This window comes from Nothobranchius furzeri, chromosome 1 (genome assembly GCF_043380555.1).
Source record: "Nothobranchius furzeri strain GRZ-AD chromosome 1, NfurGRZ-RIMD1, whole genome shotgun sequence".
Taxonomy (NCBI): Eukaryota; Metazoa; Chordata; class Actinopteri; order Cyprinodontiformes; family Nothobranchiidae; genus Nothobranchius; species Nothobranchius furzeri.
The window spans coordinates 84,145,016-84,165,103 of record NC_091741.1 but is presented as its reverse complement, the minus strand read 5'-3'; the positions used below and the strand labels follow the sequence as shown (position 1 = coordinate 84,165,103).

Here is a 20,088-nt window from a genome sequence, read left to right as displayed (position 1 = left end):
CCAGTAGACTGAGGTCTCTACTTTTCTCAGATTTAAATTCAAAAGCTTTTGTTTTAAAAGAAAGCTCTTATAATCCCAGCTGAAATCAACCACAATTAACCCAGCAAGCTCATGACAAAAGCAGTACAACCACTTTGTAAATAGATGACGGGGGATAGGAGTTCATTTGTATGGGGCCGTCTAATGATTTCCTCACACAAGAGTGAAATGTTCACCGCTACAGAGCCATTTCACATTAGTGATGCTGCTATAGAGGCTAGCTCTGATCACTCTGAATTTCACCCTGCTAACATCCAAAAGGCTGGTTAGTTATGAAAGCGTAAAGATGATGCGTGATGGGGCGTGTGTGTGATCACTGTCCAGCTGTGTGAAGGTAGTGGGAGGAAGGGTGGGATTCACATTTCCCAACTAGAACGAGCAATGATAACTAAGAACCAAAAAGGTGGCAGTGATTGAGGATGTGTATTTCCAGCTACGCCATCATGTTCACGGGAAGGTGGGAGGGGCGCATGCTGGTCATTGACATGGCTGATTTAAAAGATGGACAGACAGATGCTTCCCCATAGTGTCAGTGCCTCTCCAGCTTCTCTCACTGACAGCATCACCAACTGCCTCTTCTTACATAACCCCCTCCCCCTCTTTAAGGCCGCTTCCTGCCTTTATTGGTTTATTTGTCTCCTTTTCAACCTTTGCATTTTTCCCCCACTGAACCTCTGCCCCATCCCTGACTTCTCATATTCAATTCAAGCTCTTTTACCTCCACAGTAAAGCTGAAGATTCAGCTGTACTTGAGGCTCGAAGGGCAGGCTGTACGTTTCCCCCACACAGATTTGACGGGGGTGAACATGCACATTGAACAAGGTAGAAAAGATCATTTAAAAGGACGTCGATATATTAAAACAATTTCAGGAAAACATACGACCCTTGGAGGAATCGTTACGCAGGCTAAAGATGGGAGTCCATTTAACAGCTACTGATTTTTATAATATAATAATTAATTAACACATATTCTGCAAATGAGTGGCAGAAAAAAGGGGGTAGTCCTGTTGGGAGACTAAAACCTTCATGTAAGCAATAACTGCTTACATAATCACATCTGCTGCAAGCTTCAAATGTGTGAAACATGAGTTACGTCTGACTGGATTCGATGCAGCTGTAATGAAATACAAACTAAAAAAGGCATCAATGTTTTCTCCTTTTCCCTTTTCACTGAAAGCATTCTTTGGCAGCGGTAGTCTGCTAATATCAGAGCGGTTGCGGCTCATACGAGAGCTCATCTTAGGAGGAACTCTCCCTCTCCATTTTCTTCTCACCTTCCCTGTTCTTATTTTTCTGTCCAAAAACACAATCGAGCACAAATGAAAACGGCGCATGCAATGATGCTGCATCACTCATTGCTAATGCAAGGCTGCATAAACACTTACTCGTGCACAGCAAGAACCATTCCTTGGATCTCATGCCGTACGAACTGCCCATCCCCCACCCAAGATCGCTCTCATTCTCACATATGTGCACCTTGCTTAATTAAAGACAGCTTCTGAAGCTGTCCTGACCTTTTCTCAACTGTAATTTCCAACGACATGTAAATAAATGGCGTTAACAGAAACAAAATGGTGCCAATAAAAAAATGAAAAAGGCTGTTTCATTCACACTGTGCAACATGTAAGAAGGGCAGTGTTTGAAAACAGGTTTGTATTAGACAGCATCCTATAGTGCTATGTTTGTTCAAAAAGGCTAGTCTAAAACAACTCTTATATAGACCATCGATTTTATTATCTCTTCTTCTGCTCATTGCTTATGCGACACAATCCTTCATTCAGTCGATCAAGAAGGAATCAAATTCCTACATTTAGGTTTATAGTCGGACAGCAACGTAAGAATTTGCTGGTTTGAGGGGAAAACGCAAACTGCATCACTGTGCCGCGTCAATATAAGGACATTTTAGGCCTATGGTTACTGCATCAGCATAGGCCTTTGACGACATACACTAGGTGTGTTAAATCTATAAGCATTAGTCATCTGCATCAGTCCCAAACATCGTCGCCGTGTGTGTGTGTGTGTGTGTGTGTGTGTGTGTGTGTGTGTGTGTGTGTGTGTGTGTGTGTGTGTGTGTGTGTGTGTGTGTGTGCGCGCATGCAGTGAAACCAGATCAGTCCTGTTCCAACAGAGGAACCACAGACAACAAATGCAGAATGAGAAAACTTGAGATTAATACAAAATTTCTAAAGTTTCATTAAAATACACAGCTGATACATGATCAATATATCTTTTTTCTTTACTATGACTAACTTATCTCAGTTCAGGCCCCGCCCCCTCCATTAAGCATCACATGCTTGAGAAAATAAGAGCGAAGTGGAAGAGTTACCTGATCATACCACTCCCGGTTGGTACAGGTGCACTCGGGCCACCATCCTGCTTGTCCAGTGGAGTTGTTGCCATTTACTTTGGGGCCCCCTTTGGATTGGCCCTTTGGGTTAGGGCATCCAGGGCCCCCACCAGACATCTTGCCCTTACTTCTCCCCAAAGTGCCCCCTCCTCCTCCCATGCTTCCACCCCCTCCTGAGGCTGGAGGGGGTAAGGTCTGGCCTCCTCCATACCCAGGTGGGTATCCATAGGGCTCTGCCTGCCATTCACCTCCGTACGCTGGGGCGTCCATCCTACGTAGAGCTGCCATCCGGGTCACCTCATAACATTCTGGGCACTTGCAGCAGTGGTGGTGTTTGTGCATGCTGGCTGTGCTGGCTAGGCTGATGTTGAGAAGAGCGGCGTGGCACTCTGTCTCTGCGTCCTCCTAGGATTTCACACAGCACTCTGCGATCAGCTCAAAGAGCGTTAATGCCGATGGAAATAACACTAATCACAGGAATTGCTTCAGATTTTCCCTTCTTCGTCCGATCCTGCCAATTTCCACTTTACTCCTCTTCAATGTAAGAAAAAAAAAGAATTTCAGAGGAATGGGAAGCAGCAACAGGAAAACAAAAATACAAAATGAGCACGTAGTCTTTGTCCTCTGACGTAGAAGATCAAAGGAAATGTTTAAGATATTGTTTGCCACCACGCAATCAGAGACCAGCCCTGATGATAGAAATGTCTTCTTGCTTCTCTTGGTTCACAGTGATACGCATATAAATTCATAGATATATAGAGAGAGATTCTTTTGTTTATATATCATATATATTTACACACACAACTACATATAAAAATATTAATATAAACGGACAAGCACAAATACAGATATGTACAAGGATAAATGTTTATATATAAATATCTATATGTGTGTGTACAAATATATAGAGAGATATATAAACAAGATGTATAAATAAATGATATCCGCGGATGAAAATCTTCCTCTTTTGATTCTTGTTATCTTCCTGTTCCGTCAAAAACGTCACGTTTTTCCTCCTGCGTTGAAAATCGTTGCCTTTCGCTCTCTGTCTCTTTTTCTCAGCCTGCAGAGAGGAGCTGAGCACTGGATCGCCTCTCAGTCAGCTTGCCCTAGATGTGGATTATTCAGAGGGATGTGAGCAAGCAAGAGGGAGGTGGAGAGAGGGGGGGGGCAGCGAGGGGGGAGGGGGAGGATACGTAGCAGCATCCCTCTAGCAGCTCAGCCCTGACAGCCACAGCCAATCAACTTGCAGCGCTGCCATCAGCAGCAGCACCAACAGAACTGAGCGCTTCACTAGCTGCTCTTAAAGGGGCAGCGACATGCACATCTCACTGCTGCCTAGCTTCAGTGAGATGGCACTTCTCGACTAATTATGCCATATAAAAACTGCCCATGTGGTTAGATTTGTTTTTAAAGAAAAATAAGTTTAGCAGCATCTCAATAACAGGAGCTAAAGCTGACACGTGAGTCTAAATCATGTTATGCCATCACAACACTGCAGCTGAAATCCAATTTACAATAACGGATCACTGATCAAATCCCTGATAATCTCTAGCACTGCAGAAGAATCTCCATCTTTCTTGTGCCATCAGTTCCCAAACCTTGTGCTCTGTGTCAAAGCACACCTAAGTAAATAAGCTCATACTCATCAGTTTAAAGCCCCTTGTTATCCCAGCCATCACTAGTCCTGCCTCTTGGCAGAGGGTGCCTTTTAATCACACTGTGATTTGCATCATTCTTCATATTTCCTTGACTGCCGGCAAAGCAGCTCTGCTGCTGAATTATTTCACTGCCCATGTGCAGAACCTGGTCAAAATAAGCACAGTGGGACAATACTGTCCCTCTGAAACCTCGTTTAGGAACCATAGGGGAGTTATTTCATGTTCACAATGATGACATCAACACATGTGTACCAAACCAATAAGATTACCCGCTTAGGCTTTCGAGTGGGTGGAGGAAGAGATTAAGAATGAGAAAGTGTGAAGGGAAAACAGAGAAGGGGAGTCTATATGGCTTTCGTGTATCTGTGGCAGTTATATTTTCAGCAGAGTGTGAGGACTGCCCGAGAGCCATTTTGCATTCCTATGAATTTGTGGGTTGATCACAACTAGGTACAAAACATCCCGACAGAGAGGTTCATCTTTATAGAGAACGGATGGAGAATGTTACAGTGTCGCCATTAAAGCCCTGTATGTATGCATTATTAATGAAATGTGATGGGAAGACAGAGCTGGGTGTGTCTTCATGAGAAACACAGCATTTACAAATGTTGTTTCGTTACAGGCTTGAAGTGAACATATGCAGTTTTTGGATCAACAAGCATTTAACAAAAAAATAAATAACTGACGTATGAGATCTGAGCAAGGTTCTTGTCAAACTGCGCGGGATCCTAAAACAAGAGCACACTGCATCGTGTTGCAACCCTACCAGGAGGCTCACACAGCAGGCTCAGCCACACTTAATTACATGCAACAGTAACTCACTTCATTTTAATGATATTTCACTCAAACCTACAGAGATTTTCTGGGCAAAAAGGAAAAAAACGAGGCAAATATGTCCTTTATAAAAGAATCCAGAAAATAATATATGAATGCCCCAGGATGCAGCCACAATCCCTTCTAAAGTCAATGAGAGAAGTGAGGCGGAGCTTGGAGGAACGAATGTAAGCATAGTGATCCGAGCACACACGATCACATCCACTCCTCCAAACCACACTGGGCTTCTTCTAAACTCCTCAAATCGTATTTATAAAACGGTGCAATCAGGAGGGACAAAAAACCTGAATCGTCATAAATCTAAAGTATGGATCTGTAGAACGGAAGACAAAGAAACAACCTCTCCACTGCATGAGAACAGATGGGTTAACACTTCAGCTGCATAATGGCAATAGTTAATCTACAGGAAAGAAGAAAATATCATACCATAAATACTTATAACCAATTTACATTAGCTACAAAGGACAATTTAATCATTTCTTAGAAGGCGACTTTACTCTAATGCTAGGTAGCTAGCAAATCTTTCTCCTTGCAAAGGGACAAGCATAAATGACTCCTGGGGATGTAAAAAGGTACTGATAGAATGAAATATTGTGATACTTTCTGTAATGATACTGAATCAATATTTAAAAGCACTGTAGATTTTTTATTGAGAATTTACATGCAAACATTTAATGCACTTCTTTTGCATGGTGCAATTCTAACTCTGACAGCTAGGTGGCAGCAGTTTTTACAGTCTTCCTTCTGCCAGAAGAAGAGATCTTGAGATAACACTAGATGTGTCTTGGAAGCTCTGGCCTGAGTTTTCAAAATAAGTTCAGTCTTAAAATTTGTATTGTCCAACTTTTAATATCACAACAGGGTATCTGCAGGTTTAAGTGAGCTAAATTTAAGACTTTTTAAGACCTTTTTAAGGCCATTTTGACCAAATTTAAGCAATTTTTAAAAATTAAATTTAAGCTAAAATTTCCAGCTATTGCCTGGAACCAGTGCTAACCATGTCGCCAACGTGGAATTAGCCATCCAGTTACGATTAAACTTCCACTTCCCCATGGCGCAAGCGCCCACTAGCTTAACCAGCCAATGTGCTCATCTAAAAATAGCCCCCTTTCGCAACCAACTGAATGTGTATTGTTCCGCTTACGCCAATATCATACACAAAAAATGCTGAACACCAACTAGAAATTTATGAAAATTTTATAGAAATAAAAGAATCTTGTTTATTGGGTCTTTGGACATTTAAGACCTTTGGAAACTGTATTTAAGGATTATTTGTCATTTTTAAGGATTTTTAAGGCCTTAAATTTGGTAAAACAAATTTAAGACTTTTTAAGGACCCGCGGATACCCTGCACAATAAGTCGTATCGTCTCCCCTGGATTGTGACAGATTAGCGTACCACCAGATTCTTGCAGAAACACCCCTAGATTTTCCACATGGGATGCAAAATGAGAAAAAGATTTTCATCATTATTACATCTTTTCTTGTCTTCTTGCACTAAATCTAAAATAACTTTTGGCGCTGTTTGAAAATAAGCACAAAAAAAGCACTTTCTTGGCATCAAAACGTGTCTTTAAATTTCACGGTGAAATCCATGGCACGTATCAAACGGGATCAGAAAATTGCTTTTATAGACCCATTTACTTACAATTCATTTTTTCTTACTTCCGGGGACCCATGGTGCGGAAGTAGATGGGCGTGACTTGGGCTCCCTATAGATTTGGACAATAAGGCATAAATATCATTTTTACTGCTAAATCCTGATTGTTCACATTTGCATTATTAGCAACAGTCCTGATAAAGACATCTGATTATCTTAGATCATCATCTTCTTGTTCTAATAATTCATATTTAAAAAATTTGTCATTACTCAATCTCAGTTGGTAGTTTTAGGAGGTAAAATTAATTTCCTTTCTGTAGTAGTGACACAAACATCAGCTGATCTTCACTTTACTCATATCAATATAGAAACTGTAATATGAGATTAATGTCTGATTAATTGACTGATCATCGCTGATAAATTATTTATATAATATGATAATACATATAATCTGTGTACATAAAAACCTGGAGGTAAATAAAAAAGATGCTCATATGAAGAAACCCTCTTGTGCATTTAAACAGAAATGCTTCTCTACATCCCACCTCACAGCTCTCCCAACACTATCAGCTCAGCATCAGCCTGCACACAGTCCCCTATTACATAAACCCACCTGGACATTCTGTAACACACACACACACACACACACACACACACACACACACACACACACACACACACACACACACACACACACACACACACACACACACACACACACACACTAACTCACTCACACAAACACACTCATGTAATCATAATGAGCATTACACGCCCAACCGCTGCACAGGCCGAGCATTGATTTTTTTTCAGTCATTTCGAGGCATTTCTCAGAGAAGCTGTGTGACTGCTCTTTTGTCACCTGACCGGATGCAGAACCATAAAAGGACAGTCGGTAGTGAGGCAGTCTTAAAGGGGCAGCTCCGTCTTAAAATGCACTAATGCTGTAGCACCCATTTACTGCAAGAAAACCAAGTTTATAGGTCTTTCTTAGGAATTGTTTCATGCACTCTTTTACAAAATGCTAATTACTCAGACTTTAAGAAAATAAACTCACGTCTACATTCAGTGCACTCACAATTTACTGATCATATAATTGCAACCTGTCTGTGTTGTGAGATGAGAGACAAAAAGTCAGTCAATCTGAGAGAAATTAGGGATCAGTTTTATTTTCTAAAACAAAACAACCTGAAGCTACCAATAAACATCTTTAAATGGTCTCCTGAAAACTACCTACTCAACAATGACTCCTATTAATAGGTCTTAGCAGCAAAGAACAGCTGTTTCGCTGCACACACATGCACGCCAAACCAAGCACCTCCAGCTCATGAAATAATAGAAGCATACACACAGAGGGAGGCAGAAATAGTGTGTAATGACTGAGATGCAAAGAAAAGCGAGGGGGAGAGAGAGAGAGAGAGAGAGAGAGAGAGAGAGAGAGAGAGAGAGAGAGAGAGAGAGAGAGAGAGGAGAGGAGAGGAGAGAGAGAGAGAGAGAGGAGAGAAGAGAGAGAGAGAGAGAGAGAGAGAGAGAGAGAGATTTTAACAGAGCTTCAATGTTGAGGAATAGCATTTGTGTGGATTGTTTACATGCTTAAAAAGTCAGAAGTAAAAATGAGAAGAGCTATGGTTAAGAGTAGGAACTGTAAACTGGCAGAGGGGTAAAAACATTTGGAAAAATATGATGAAGGTTCTGCAGGTCCACGACAGATGCCACAACAGAGGAGAAGGGAAGCTAAGGTGCCCTGTGTGTGTGGGCAGAAACGCAATGACTAGAGGGGGCATTACTGAAGCATGGTGCTGAACAGAAGGGGAAAGTAAAAATAGAGAGATGGCGAGAAAACAACAAAGTGCTTATGCATCTGTGAGTGCAGGGGAATGCTAAATAAACTGTAATTGCCCATTCACCTTGCCACTGAGTGCAGTGCACCTGAAATCGGTGTGCTTGCTGAGTGTGCATCATTGCGAAATGCTCTGTGTGTGTGTGTGTGTGTGTGTGTGTGTGTGTGTGTGTGTGTGTGTGTGTGTGTGTGTGTGTGTGTGTGTGTGTGTGTGTGTTTCAAAGCAGATGAGAAAGAGGAAAAAAGACACAAATTAAAAAGACGAATGAAAAAGACAGCATGAATAACAGAAGCGAGGAGAGAGATAGAGAGATAGAGAGATAGATAGATAGATAGATAGATAGATGGATAGATGGATGGATAGATAGATAGATAGATAGATAGATAGATAGATAGATAGATAGATAGATAGATAGATAGATAGATAGATAGATAGATAGATGGATAGATGGATAGATGGATAGATAGATAGATAGATAGATAGATAGATAGATAGATAGATAGATAGATAGATAGATAGATAGATAGATAGATAGATAGATAGATAGAGAGCCAGAGCAGTCTGTAGGGATGCAGGCGGGGGAGGAATGTGGTTTCCATAGCAACTCGGGGAAGGCTGAGCTCTGGGTGTCCGTTCCAGCTCTGCACTGCACCGGCCCTCGCCTCTCAGCCGCCTTGCTTCTCCCCCCACATCTTCCTCTCTTCACCCACCCCCATCTCCTTCTTTCATTCCCTCTCATTTTCTGCGTCTCTTTGGCTCGGCTCCCTCACCTCCCTCCACCCCCATGTGACGGAGGGAGGATCAAACATGAGCGCAACCTGTACTCTCACTGGATTCTTATCCAGACATTCTCCTACAAACACGGTGAACCCATATGCTTACGGACTGCATCCCCCTCATTTTTTACTCTCTGATCCTCTCGCCTACGCCCCCCACCACCCCCTCACTGCACTAGAACTGGGCTCAGCTGAGAAGCAAATGCCTGTGGCCACTGTGCTGCCATGTGCCACTGGCCATGTTGTAATGGGGAACGCATGTGAACACAAGGGGCTCTGACAATTCTGAGTAACAGGCGATGAACGACGGATCACCAAGGCTGATTTCATTGCTCATGTATGCAGCCGATATGCCAGGATATGGTTTATTTGGCTAAAAGCTTCATAAAAAGCAGCAAGTTATTGGATTAGTCTAGGATTAAACAGGTACACACCTAGCTGGTGATAGCCAAACCTGACTGCCAGCAAAACACGTTTTGTTTCTAATCTGTGCAATAAATAAGTGAGAGAATGCTTTCAAAAGCAGAAATGTTGTTTTCTTTGTAACTTTTCATAAAAATATGCAACATCATAAATATTTACCAAGAATATTAAAACAAAATTAATCTTTCTGTATTTTCTCATAGTCCGTACAGTGTGTCACAAGCTAACGCTGCCAATGTTAAAAAGGAGACACATAATGACTTTCAAAAATAAAGATTATACTTCTGTAGTTGATACAAGACATGTTTATGAAATTCTTTGTACAAAATCCCACTCACATAAAACGATATCAGCAGTGTTATTCTAGAAGTCTAGATATTAGATTTCAGTACCTTCCAGAATGAGCGAGCTGTTTCAGGGATCTCTCACTTTAAGAAAACTATCTGGAGCTGGCCACACCCACCTATCCCTGCTACTGACCCTTTGCACCTGCGTCACCTAATCACGTGGGTCCGCCACACTGGACGGCAAAAGCTTGTAAACAGTGAGCGACACGAGTATTAAACAAAGGGAAAAGTAGAGCCGGAAATTGTTTTTGCGATCTTTAGCATTCCCTCTACTAGTTCAAGCCCATGTTCAGTTATCAGAAGAAGTAGCGCACCTAGATGGGGCTCATAGAGAGCGGTATTTACAAAAGTTAACTGTTATTAACTAGCTTACGAACGTTAGCTTAAGTTCTCTCTGCAGCTGTTCACCGATGTAAACAAGCTGCCTACTTTGCCTAAATTCACCCGACTGGATTTATAACATTATGTTATAAACATTGTTTCACTTTACACCGAAGCTGATTTAAAAAATGTCCAGATCCCTAATAGTTTTTGTTGCTGGTGGTGTCACCGCGTGTTCAGCTGCTGCTCTCACACCGGGATGAGACAAGATCTCTCTTAAAGGCGACGCTCGTACTAAATAACGTAATTTTAACATATGTAATCATACATTGGAACAATATTGTAATTAATTATCTCGCATTTCACTACAGTGGATGGTACCGCGCGTCCTCAATGGTGGCATATCCTTCCATCAGAAGAACGCATCACATTTGTCCCTGTCTTCGTCATGAAATAGATAAACGTTAATCTTACCCGGTAAAAACATGTTCGCTGTAAACCTGAGTGCTGCTAGTCCATTTGATTGATCGCTGCAGTTCATCTCCGTCCTCAGTCTCGATCGTTATTTAAAAAAAAAATAAACAAGTTGACTTTACATCCTTATCTGTTAGTGCAACCAGCCACGTAGCAAGTTGTTACCATTTTACTGTGAAACCAACTGGCTTGTTTTGTGTAAACAGTCTTTTTGCCATCCATCATGGCGAATGGGGCGGCCCCATGAGTGGCGTGACGTCACGTGCAAACGGTCAATAGGGAACCTAAGTCACTTCCGCATCATGGGTCCCCGGAAGAACGAAAATATGAATGAAAGTCAATGGGGCTAAAAACGTTATTTTCTAAATCCGCTTGTTTTGTGCCATGGATTTTAAAGACACATTTTGATACCAAAAACACGCTTATTTTCGAATGGAGGGAACGATATTTTAGGTTTTGTGTGAAAATAAGTCCAGGACTACAAATGCGCTTCACGAAAGTGACGTCATCGAACCAGATACGGAGAAAACTGAGGGAAAATGGCTGTAAGTTCAGCAAACTTCCCTCAGGAGGAAAGAACCACCATCAATCTGGTCATTTGGTAAGTAGCAGCTACTTTGGGGAGAGGAGATTATGTGGTGACGTCACGTATGCAACGTGCCGATTTCTAGTTTGTAGTCATGCTAATTACGAACTTTTACAAGCTGATAAATCTCAAAGTACGTGACTGGTGAGGTCGAAACACCCATCATTACTTTTAATTTTAATTGCAGTACAACTAGGGCTGCACAAAATATCGTAAACATATCATTATCGCGATATCAGCATGCACAATATGCATATCGCAAAGACCAGATAAATATCGCAATGAATGGTCAGCTCAAATGTTTGCTACACATAAAGCATTCTGTCAATCAAACGAAAGCATTGTTTTTTTAACAAATGAAATAGAGCTCTTCACCCATTTGGCCAAATGGCTGGGTTCTCATAGGTTAGATGCTCACCCCCGAGGCGGACGTCACTTCATTTCGATGGTTAGCAAACACCTGAGTTAGCTTTGCTCTGCTCTTTTTGCCGATTCTGCTTTTCCCGATATCCACTGATTGCTTTTTCTTGTTCATTTTCTTTTTGCCTTTCCTCACATCTTTAGCATTTTACATTTTTATAATTTTTTTATTTCTTTTTTTTTTTTTTTTTTGTTCCTGAGTTAAGTTTTTATCTATCGTAAGTAATATCGCCATCACAATATTAATCATTGTTATCGAATATCACAGGTTTTCTTAATATCGTGCAGCCCTATGTACAACATATGTGCGATCCAGGGCGTAAGGCAAAGCGGATTAGAAAATACCGTTTTTAGCCCCACTGACTTTCATTCATTTTTTCATTCGTCCGGGGACCCATGATGCGGAAGTGAATGAACGCTACCATAGGTCATTCATCCCCTCAGCAGTAAGAGTGTATAACTCCTCAGTTTAACTGGTACTGGCATTATCCTGGTACACAATAACACCAATGCTATACTCAGTATGTGTTCAATACTCGTGCAATACCTGATGCACACTAGTATGTCTGTGTCCCTTATGCGACACAGTTATGGAAACCCAAGTTTTATTTTTATTTGTTGTATTTAGTGGTTGAAGGTTACAATAATAGCTTGTTGCCTTTGTGTGTTTACCTGAAATCTTATTTGTCTTCTTCCTATTCTTCAAGTGTATGTGCTGCTGTAGCAAGTGAATTTAATCAACTCTATTCTAGTCTATTCTATTCTATGGACAATATTTAAAAATGAAGTAAGAATGACATCTTGTGGTCAAATTTGGTTACTGCAGTCTATTATCATAAACAAAACATCACTTTCTCACTACTGTTCCAAGAGTTTCATGGATGTTGCCAGTTACGGTTGAGCACCAGAAGACTCTAGATGATAAACGGTGATGAATCGCACACAGTAAGTTGATAAGAAGATAAATAGATTTTTATTTCTGGTGTTAGCTCTCTTGGGTGATTTACCATAGGGAGCTTTTACACTTATTACGGTAGTATGCCTCCAGCATTAGAGGAGTGTGGTTGTTTGCTATTTAGCGGTTTTAGTTCTGAGCAACTCATTAAGGAAAGTAAAATGCCAGGGTTGTTCCTATTTACTGACTTTGGTTCTTTAAACAACTCTGGAGCTTTTTACTTGCCAGCGCTGAATTACAAATGCTGGTGCTGCAGCGTTAGCTTGGCGCAGCCTCTGTAACCTCGTGGGCTCACAGAATGTAAACAGTAACTATGTCCCTCTTCAGCTTTTTTGAAAGGACAAAAACTGACAACCCCACAGCTTGCTGAGAAGGATATCTGTTTCATTATAATGTTCCTACCGTGAGGATTGAGACAATAAACTGTTTTGTGATTATTTTATTGTAAAATTCTTGCATATTGCTCCTTTAAGTTATAATAGTCCTATGATCCATACAAAAAAATTCGCTGCAGTTCTTAGCACAAAATCCTACTCACATAAAATGATTTCAGCAGTTTTATTCCAGACAGTTTCAGTACGCTTCAGTGCTCTCTCACTTTATGAAAACAAACTGGATATGGCCACATCCACCCATCCCCCGCTCAGGCTGCTATAACTAAGAAGCTTCTAGTTCCAGGAGGGGCTCAAAGCAGAGCCATTGCCACTGAAGGGGTGAGAAGGGGTTCTATGATTTATTTTCCAAGTTTGTGACATCACAAATGGGGACATTTTAAAACAGCTTGTTTTAAGCACATAATTCCTAAAAACAATCACACTGAGTGTTTATAGAGGTAATAGAGACCTACATGGCAGCATGCAAAATGTTTATATGGTCCATTTAATGGCCAAATTATTTCCTAAAACCTTTATTTCTAAAGTAGGATGCAATTCACAATGGGCATTGACCATGATTTGTTTGTTTTACAGCATCATAGTCCGCCATGCAGTTTCAAAAATACAAACCTTTTGTTGAGTTCAAATTAACACAATCATTTTTTGAGATCGAGTTTTCCAGGTAATTCAAGATTTTTTTTCTTTAAAGAGTGCATAGGTTTCTTGATATTGTTGTTTATTACTTCATAGTCTAAATCTCATCTTAAAGGGACTTTACGGACTTTTGAATTTTTATGCTCGTGATTGCCCCCTCAGGCCAAAAGCGTAACGGCAGCTTCAATAGTAGGCTCGTGCACGAGGCGAGCATGCTGTACGTGCACACTCCTTAACGAAAATAACAACTGAGACAGTCCGTTGTGTGTGTGTGTGTGTGTGTGTGTGTGTGTGTGTGTGTGTGTGTGTGTGTGTGTGTGTGTGTGTGTGTGTGTGTGTGTGTGTGTGTGTGTGTGTGTGTGTGTGTGTGTATATGTGTGGCCCGGAGGACAGAGGACAGCAGAGCGCGCAGCTAATTAATTAAATAATTTGGTTCTGTACCTTTCTCTTCAGCACAGCCGACAAAGGTTTAAGATGTGTCAGTCCTCCTGCATGCTCAGATCATTCCCTTCCCTTGCTTGAAAAATTGTTCCAAAATTAAAGTTGAACCCACATCTTTTTTATCTGTGAATTCAATGCCGTTCGGCGACTCTCAAATAAAAATTTGGGCATCTTACTGTAAAAAAAATATATCAATAATGTAAAAAAGAAACTCTAAATAAACTATGTTCGCATCCAGAATCGAACCCGGGACTTCTGCACGAGAGTCAAGACATCTTACAAGGTGAGCTACACACCAGTAACATTCATAGCATCTATAACTTTTATATAGAGCTGAAACAACTAATCGATTTAATCGATTATAATCGATTATTAAAATAGTTAACAACTTTTTTAGTCATCGATTAGTTGTTTAATAATCATATTTTACCGCATAAAGTCTATTTTTTACCACAATCTGACATCGGTTACAAGCTGTTAAATTTGCCGCCAGTGTGTGGCAGTAATGAGCCACTGATCTACCAGTGGAGCCGTAGAAGAAGAAATGAGCCAATGGGTGCCCTCGGTTTTCATGACGTACCACGTTACTGACGCTCATCTTGCTGTGAGAGATGGCGGAACAAGAGGAAATACGGAAGAAAAATAGAAGCGACAAAACTGAAGAGAAACCCCGGACAAAAACCTCACGAGTATGGGAGCACATTTGAGACGAAAGCATGTGGGGGCTGATGCAGCAGAGGAAGAGCACCGCGGTCAAGTGAGCCGTCATTTGGAAGAGCCAGCCCGGTAAGTAACAGAAAATAAACAAGCTGGACTTAGTGTTTTAGCTGAGTTCGTTATAGTGGATGTTAAACATGTTTTTTGCCGCGTCAGTCTGCGGTGTTCTACTTCTGATTGACTAGATGCAATCGTGAATCTCCTCCGTGTTGTGTATCATGCGCTTGCCAAATTTAGCACGTCTGTTTATAAGAATGTTCTCGTTAAGAGAAAAACGGCACAAACCCATAACTATGTTCCTCATTCAAAAAAGGACAACTCTGCGGTGAAAAATATACAGACGAGCTGTGTCCAGGTGAATATAACGCGGCATAGTTGTACGCTTTCAATTTTTAAATACAGGAGAAATTCAGAAAAAGTCATTTTTTTACTATTAAAAGGCTGTTTTACTGTCTAACGCTGTAAAACGCCTCACAACACATTTTTATCATGTTTCTTAAACAGTATTACACAAAATAAACATTTTTCACATTTCTCTAGCTAATTTAAACACTCCCGACTCAAAGTAAAAACCTCATGAGCTTCTTACTCTGAGCTTTTTAATAGTAAAAAAATTAGACTTTTTTTCTTAATATCTCCTGTTGCGGGCTATTTTGTAGAACGTAACCCTCAAAATAAATGATCACTGTATATTGTTAATTAATTCAAATAATTTAACATTGATTTAGTGTTGTAGTGTGTGTGCTGCTTTATTTTATATGTGTACTTATTTCAGTCTATTTGTGTTTCTTATGCAGAAAAAAACAAGCAACGATGGACAACTACATGGGGAACAAGACACTCACCCCCCAGCAATTCATACCACTTACAAACTCTATTCTAAACATGCTGGTAAAAGACATGAGGCCACTATCCATGGTGGAAGGAGCAGGCTTCCAGCTAATGCTAAAAAATTATTCTGGACTGATATTTTGCACTGTTTAGCTCATTTTCTACTGCTGACTGTGTTCATGTGCAATAAAATAGATTGCAGTCAACTGCACAATTCTCTTATGTTTTTTTTTCTTAACTGAAATGCATCCATCACTTGTATAGGTTAAATAGCTAAACAGTAACAAACCGATTAATCGATTAATCGAAAAAATAATCGACAGATTAATCGATTATGAAAATAATCGTTAGTTGCAGCCCTACTTTTATATCCTTGATAACACCTGAAACAACGTCAAACCAAAGAACGGTTCGGAGCGAAAATGGCTATTTTGTTGTGTGTTGAAATATCTAGAAGAAAGTTCTACACAAAGTAGCTAAGGGTCCTCAGAAATGTAGCTAGGTTCGCCACTAGGCGTTAGGAACAGCGACAAAGTCGCTGAGTTGGCACTACCGCTCTCTCTGCTGCTAAAGCTACAGATAGCAAATACTACGGGCTATGCCTGAGCGTGAACGTGCATGAAGCAGCCTGCTCAACCCGAGCAACTCTCTTTTCTGTGATTTTACAGAAAAACAGGCAATCACAGTAAAAATGCCAGGGCTCATTCTACAGGACCAGGGCATTGCAGGAGAATGTATGAAGAAGAAATTTATTATTTCTATACATGTTTTGGCTGTCAAACTTCCATAATGCCCCTTTAATTATGAAAATGATGCATTGGGATTCATTTTAGCCTAAAATATTAGCACCACTATAATAAATATAAATTATTAACAATCCAGACTGTAGTAATTCCATCAGTTCAGAGGGATTAAACTAATCCTAACAAATCAGTTCCTAGATTCCTTCCCTGTGATTCTACAGTAACAGGATTCAAATACTCTACATGTAATCAACCTTAATGTAACCATGGCAGGTGTGTGTGTGTGTGTGTGTGTGTGTGTGTGTGTGTGTGTGTGTGTGTGTGTGTGTGTGTGTGTGTGTGTGTGTGTGTGTGTGTGTGTGTGTGTGTGTGTGTGTGCATTGGGCCTCACATCATCACATCACCTGTATCACATTTCAGCAGATGCTTCGGTCTAGTCAGTGTGTAGAAGTTGTATGTTTGGAACCTCACTGAGAAACTCTCACCTTAGGCATGTCGACACGAGAGTGAGACACCAAGCCGGAAACTCGCTCCACTTTGTGAGGACTCTTCCTGCTGGTCACTCGCACACGAGACACACCCTCATCCTCCTGGTCCTGTAGCACGCAGAACAAGTTTTAATAATTTGGTGTGCATAAAATTACACTTCAAAACACTTTTGCAATGCAAACAAAATGTAAACTACCCATTGTCATGGGTCCGGCCAAAAACAAATTTGCAACCAAAAAATATGTCACACTCTATTTGGTTGGAATGCCTTTAGCTTTGGTTACGGCACACATTCTCTGTGGCTTTGTTTCGATAAGCTTCTTATTTTTATTTCTACCAGTGTTGCATTAAAGTTTCACCAAGATCTTGCATTGATGATGGTAGAGTCTGACCGCTGCACAGTCTCCTCCAGCACATCCCAAAGATTCTCAATGGGGTTATTAAGGTCTGGACTCTGTGGTGGCCAATACACGTGTGAAAATGATGTCTCACGCTCCCTAAACCCTTTCACTATCTGAACCTGACGAATCCTGGCATTGTTATCTTGAAGTATACCCATGTCATCAGGGGTCTCATTTATCAAGCATTGCATAGAATCTTTACTAAAACCGTACTTAAGCTCAGCAAAAAAAATGTACTTACGCCAAGTAGGTTCATGATCTATCAAACATAGAGTATGCACAGCTGCATGCAATCTCTGCTTCATAAATCAAAAACTATCTACAAATGTTTTCAGCTGCTTTTTAGTCACATCCCGCCCTCACCACGCCCACTTACTGCCATAAATGGTCAATGCAAAGTGCCTTGTGGATCTCATGCATATACATAAGCCGGCTTATTGCAGCATTTCGATCCCGACCGCAGATCAAGGAAGCGCTATTTCAAAAGCAGAAATCCAGATACTTGTGGGTGAGGTGGAGAAATGAAAGGAAGTGCTTTTGCAAAACAAATAAGAGAAAATCCACGGAGTGGCACAGCGTTGCTGAAGCCGTCAATGCTGAGTTCTTCAGAGAGATCTGTAGCAGATACAAAAAAAAAACTGGATTTTTGCATGTACATATATACATACATGTATATACATGTATATATACATGTATACATAAATATATATATATATACATACACATATATATATACATTTATACATATACATATATATATACACACATACGGTACATAAATATATATATATATATATACATACACATATATATATACATTTATACATATACATATATATATACACACATACGGTACATATATATATATATATATATACATACACACATATATACATATATATATACATACACACATATATACATATATATATATATATATACATGTACATATATATATATATACACACATATACGGTACATATATATACATATATATACATGTGTATATATACATATATATATATATATATATATATATATATATATATATATATATATATATATATATATACATACATATATATATATGTTTATGTTTATGTTTATTCACTTAGCAGACGCTTTTATCCAAAGCGACTTACAATTTCTAACCTGTAGGGCATGTTGTGAACTGTGGGGGAAACCGGAGTACCCGGAGGAAACCCACGCACGCATGGGGAGAACACGCAACTCCATGCAGAAAGGCCGCAGCCGAGTTTCGAACTTGCGACCTTCGTGCTGCGAGGCAACAGTGCTAACCACTGCGCCCCCATGCAGCCCATATATACATATATATATACATATATATATATATATATACATATACATATATATATATATATATATATATATATATACATATATATACATATACATATATATACATATATATACATATACATATATATATATATATATATATATACATATATATATATACATATACATATATATATATATATATACATATATATATATATACATATACATATACATATATATATACATATATACATATATATACATATACATATATATATACATATATACATATATATATACATATATATACATATACATATATATATACATATATATATACATATACATATACACATATATATATATATATATATATATATATATATATATATATATACACATATATATATACACACATACATATACAAACGTCTATATGGGGGCAATTTTTTTTTACTAAAAATGCTAGTAATCAAGATTAAGTAAGTAAGTAAGTAAGTAAGTAACTTTATTTGTATAGCACCTCTCACAGACAAAAAGGTCACAAAGTGCTTCACAAGTTAAAAGGCAACAACATATAAATACAGTAAAATACAGCCACAATATACAGTGTCAAATAAAACCAATCTGAATGAGACTAAGTTTAAAATGCCTGGAGAAACAAATGGGTTTTAAGATTGCTCTTAAAAACATCAACTGAGTCGATTGAGCGTAAAGACAGAGGTAGCTCATTCCAGAGCCTAGGAGCGACGGCCTGGAATGAGCGATCTCCTCGTGTCCTGAACTGAGTACGTGGGACCATTAAAAGGTTTTGATCCATAGATCTCAGCCTGCGAGAAGGCGTGTAAGGGCAGAGCATGTCTCGAACATACAATGGAGCCAGACCATGCAGCGCTCTGAAAGTCAGCACAAGAATTTTAAAATTTATGCGAAATGTGATAGGAAGCCAATGAAGAGCTTTTAAAATGGGGGTAATGTGGGCCCTTCTGTTGTCACGGGTCAGAATTCTAGCTGCACAATTCTGGACTTGTTGTAAGCGGGACAGCTCTTTTTTGTTTAGACAAGAAAATAAACTATTACAGTAGTCTAAACGGGATGATGTAAACGCGTGAATAATCAACTCAAGATCAGCTTTAGACACCATTGTTCTGAGTTTAGAAATTTGTCTCAAGTGGTAAAAACAGTTTCTAGTTAACTGCTTTGCGTGATGTTCAAGAGGCATTAGAAAGCCTCTGAATATTTAGATACATGTTTTTAATCGAGTCTCACCACTAGTTTTTGTATAAACGACCAGAGTCAGAAACATGCAGACTGCTGTTTCTGCTTTGAACTGATTCACCTGGAAGATAAATACAGCAGGACTACAGTTTTCTCATGACGTTATCTTTAATTTTTTTTAAAATGCAATGTCAAAAAACGAGGCACTCTGTGATTTTAGCTTGACAGTTCCCTTCCTTCATGACAGAGGTGACACGCAGGTCAGCAGAGTAGCAAAGCCAGAGCTTCCCCTCCC

General features: G+C 39.6%; 1 protein-coding gene and 1 long non-coding RNA gene across 8 annotated transcripts in view; one reads left to right on the top strand and one right to left on the bottom strand.

Annotated features, from left to right (window-relative positions):
- Window positions 1-20,088, bottom strand: part of dlg3 (discs, large homolog 3 (Drosophila)) — a 171,636-nt gene that overhangs the window by 85,717 nt on the left and 65,831 nt on the right. For 3 of the 7 annotated variants that reach the window (XM_070550716.1, XM_015948861.3, XM_015948869.3), the window contains exon 1: window positions 2,366-3,531. In XM_070550716.1, the coding sequence (XP_070406817.1) occupies window positions 2,366-2,728 (363 nt within the window). In that variant the 5' untranslated portion in view covers window positions 2,729-3,531. Of the gene's footprint in view, window positions 1-2,365; window positions 3,534-16,868; window positions 16,980-20,088 lie in introns of those variants that run through there. The other 4 variants (XM_070550717.1, XM_070550723.1, XM_070550732.1 and 1 more) reach the window with 3 other exon arrangements.
- LOC139069786 (uncharacterized) lies at window positions 14,415-15,854 on the top strand. Its single transcript, XR_011520483.1, has 2 exons — window positions 14,415-14,878; window positions 15,607-15,854. It is a non-coding gene; the product is annotated as an uncharacterized lncRNA (long non-coding RNA).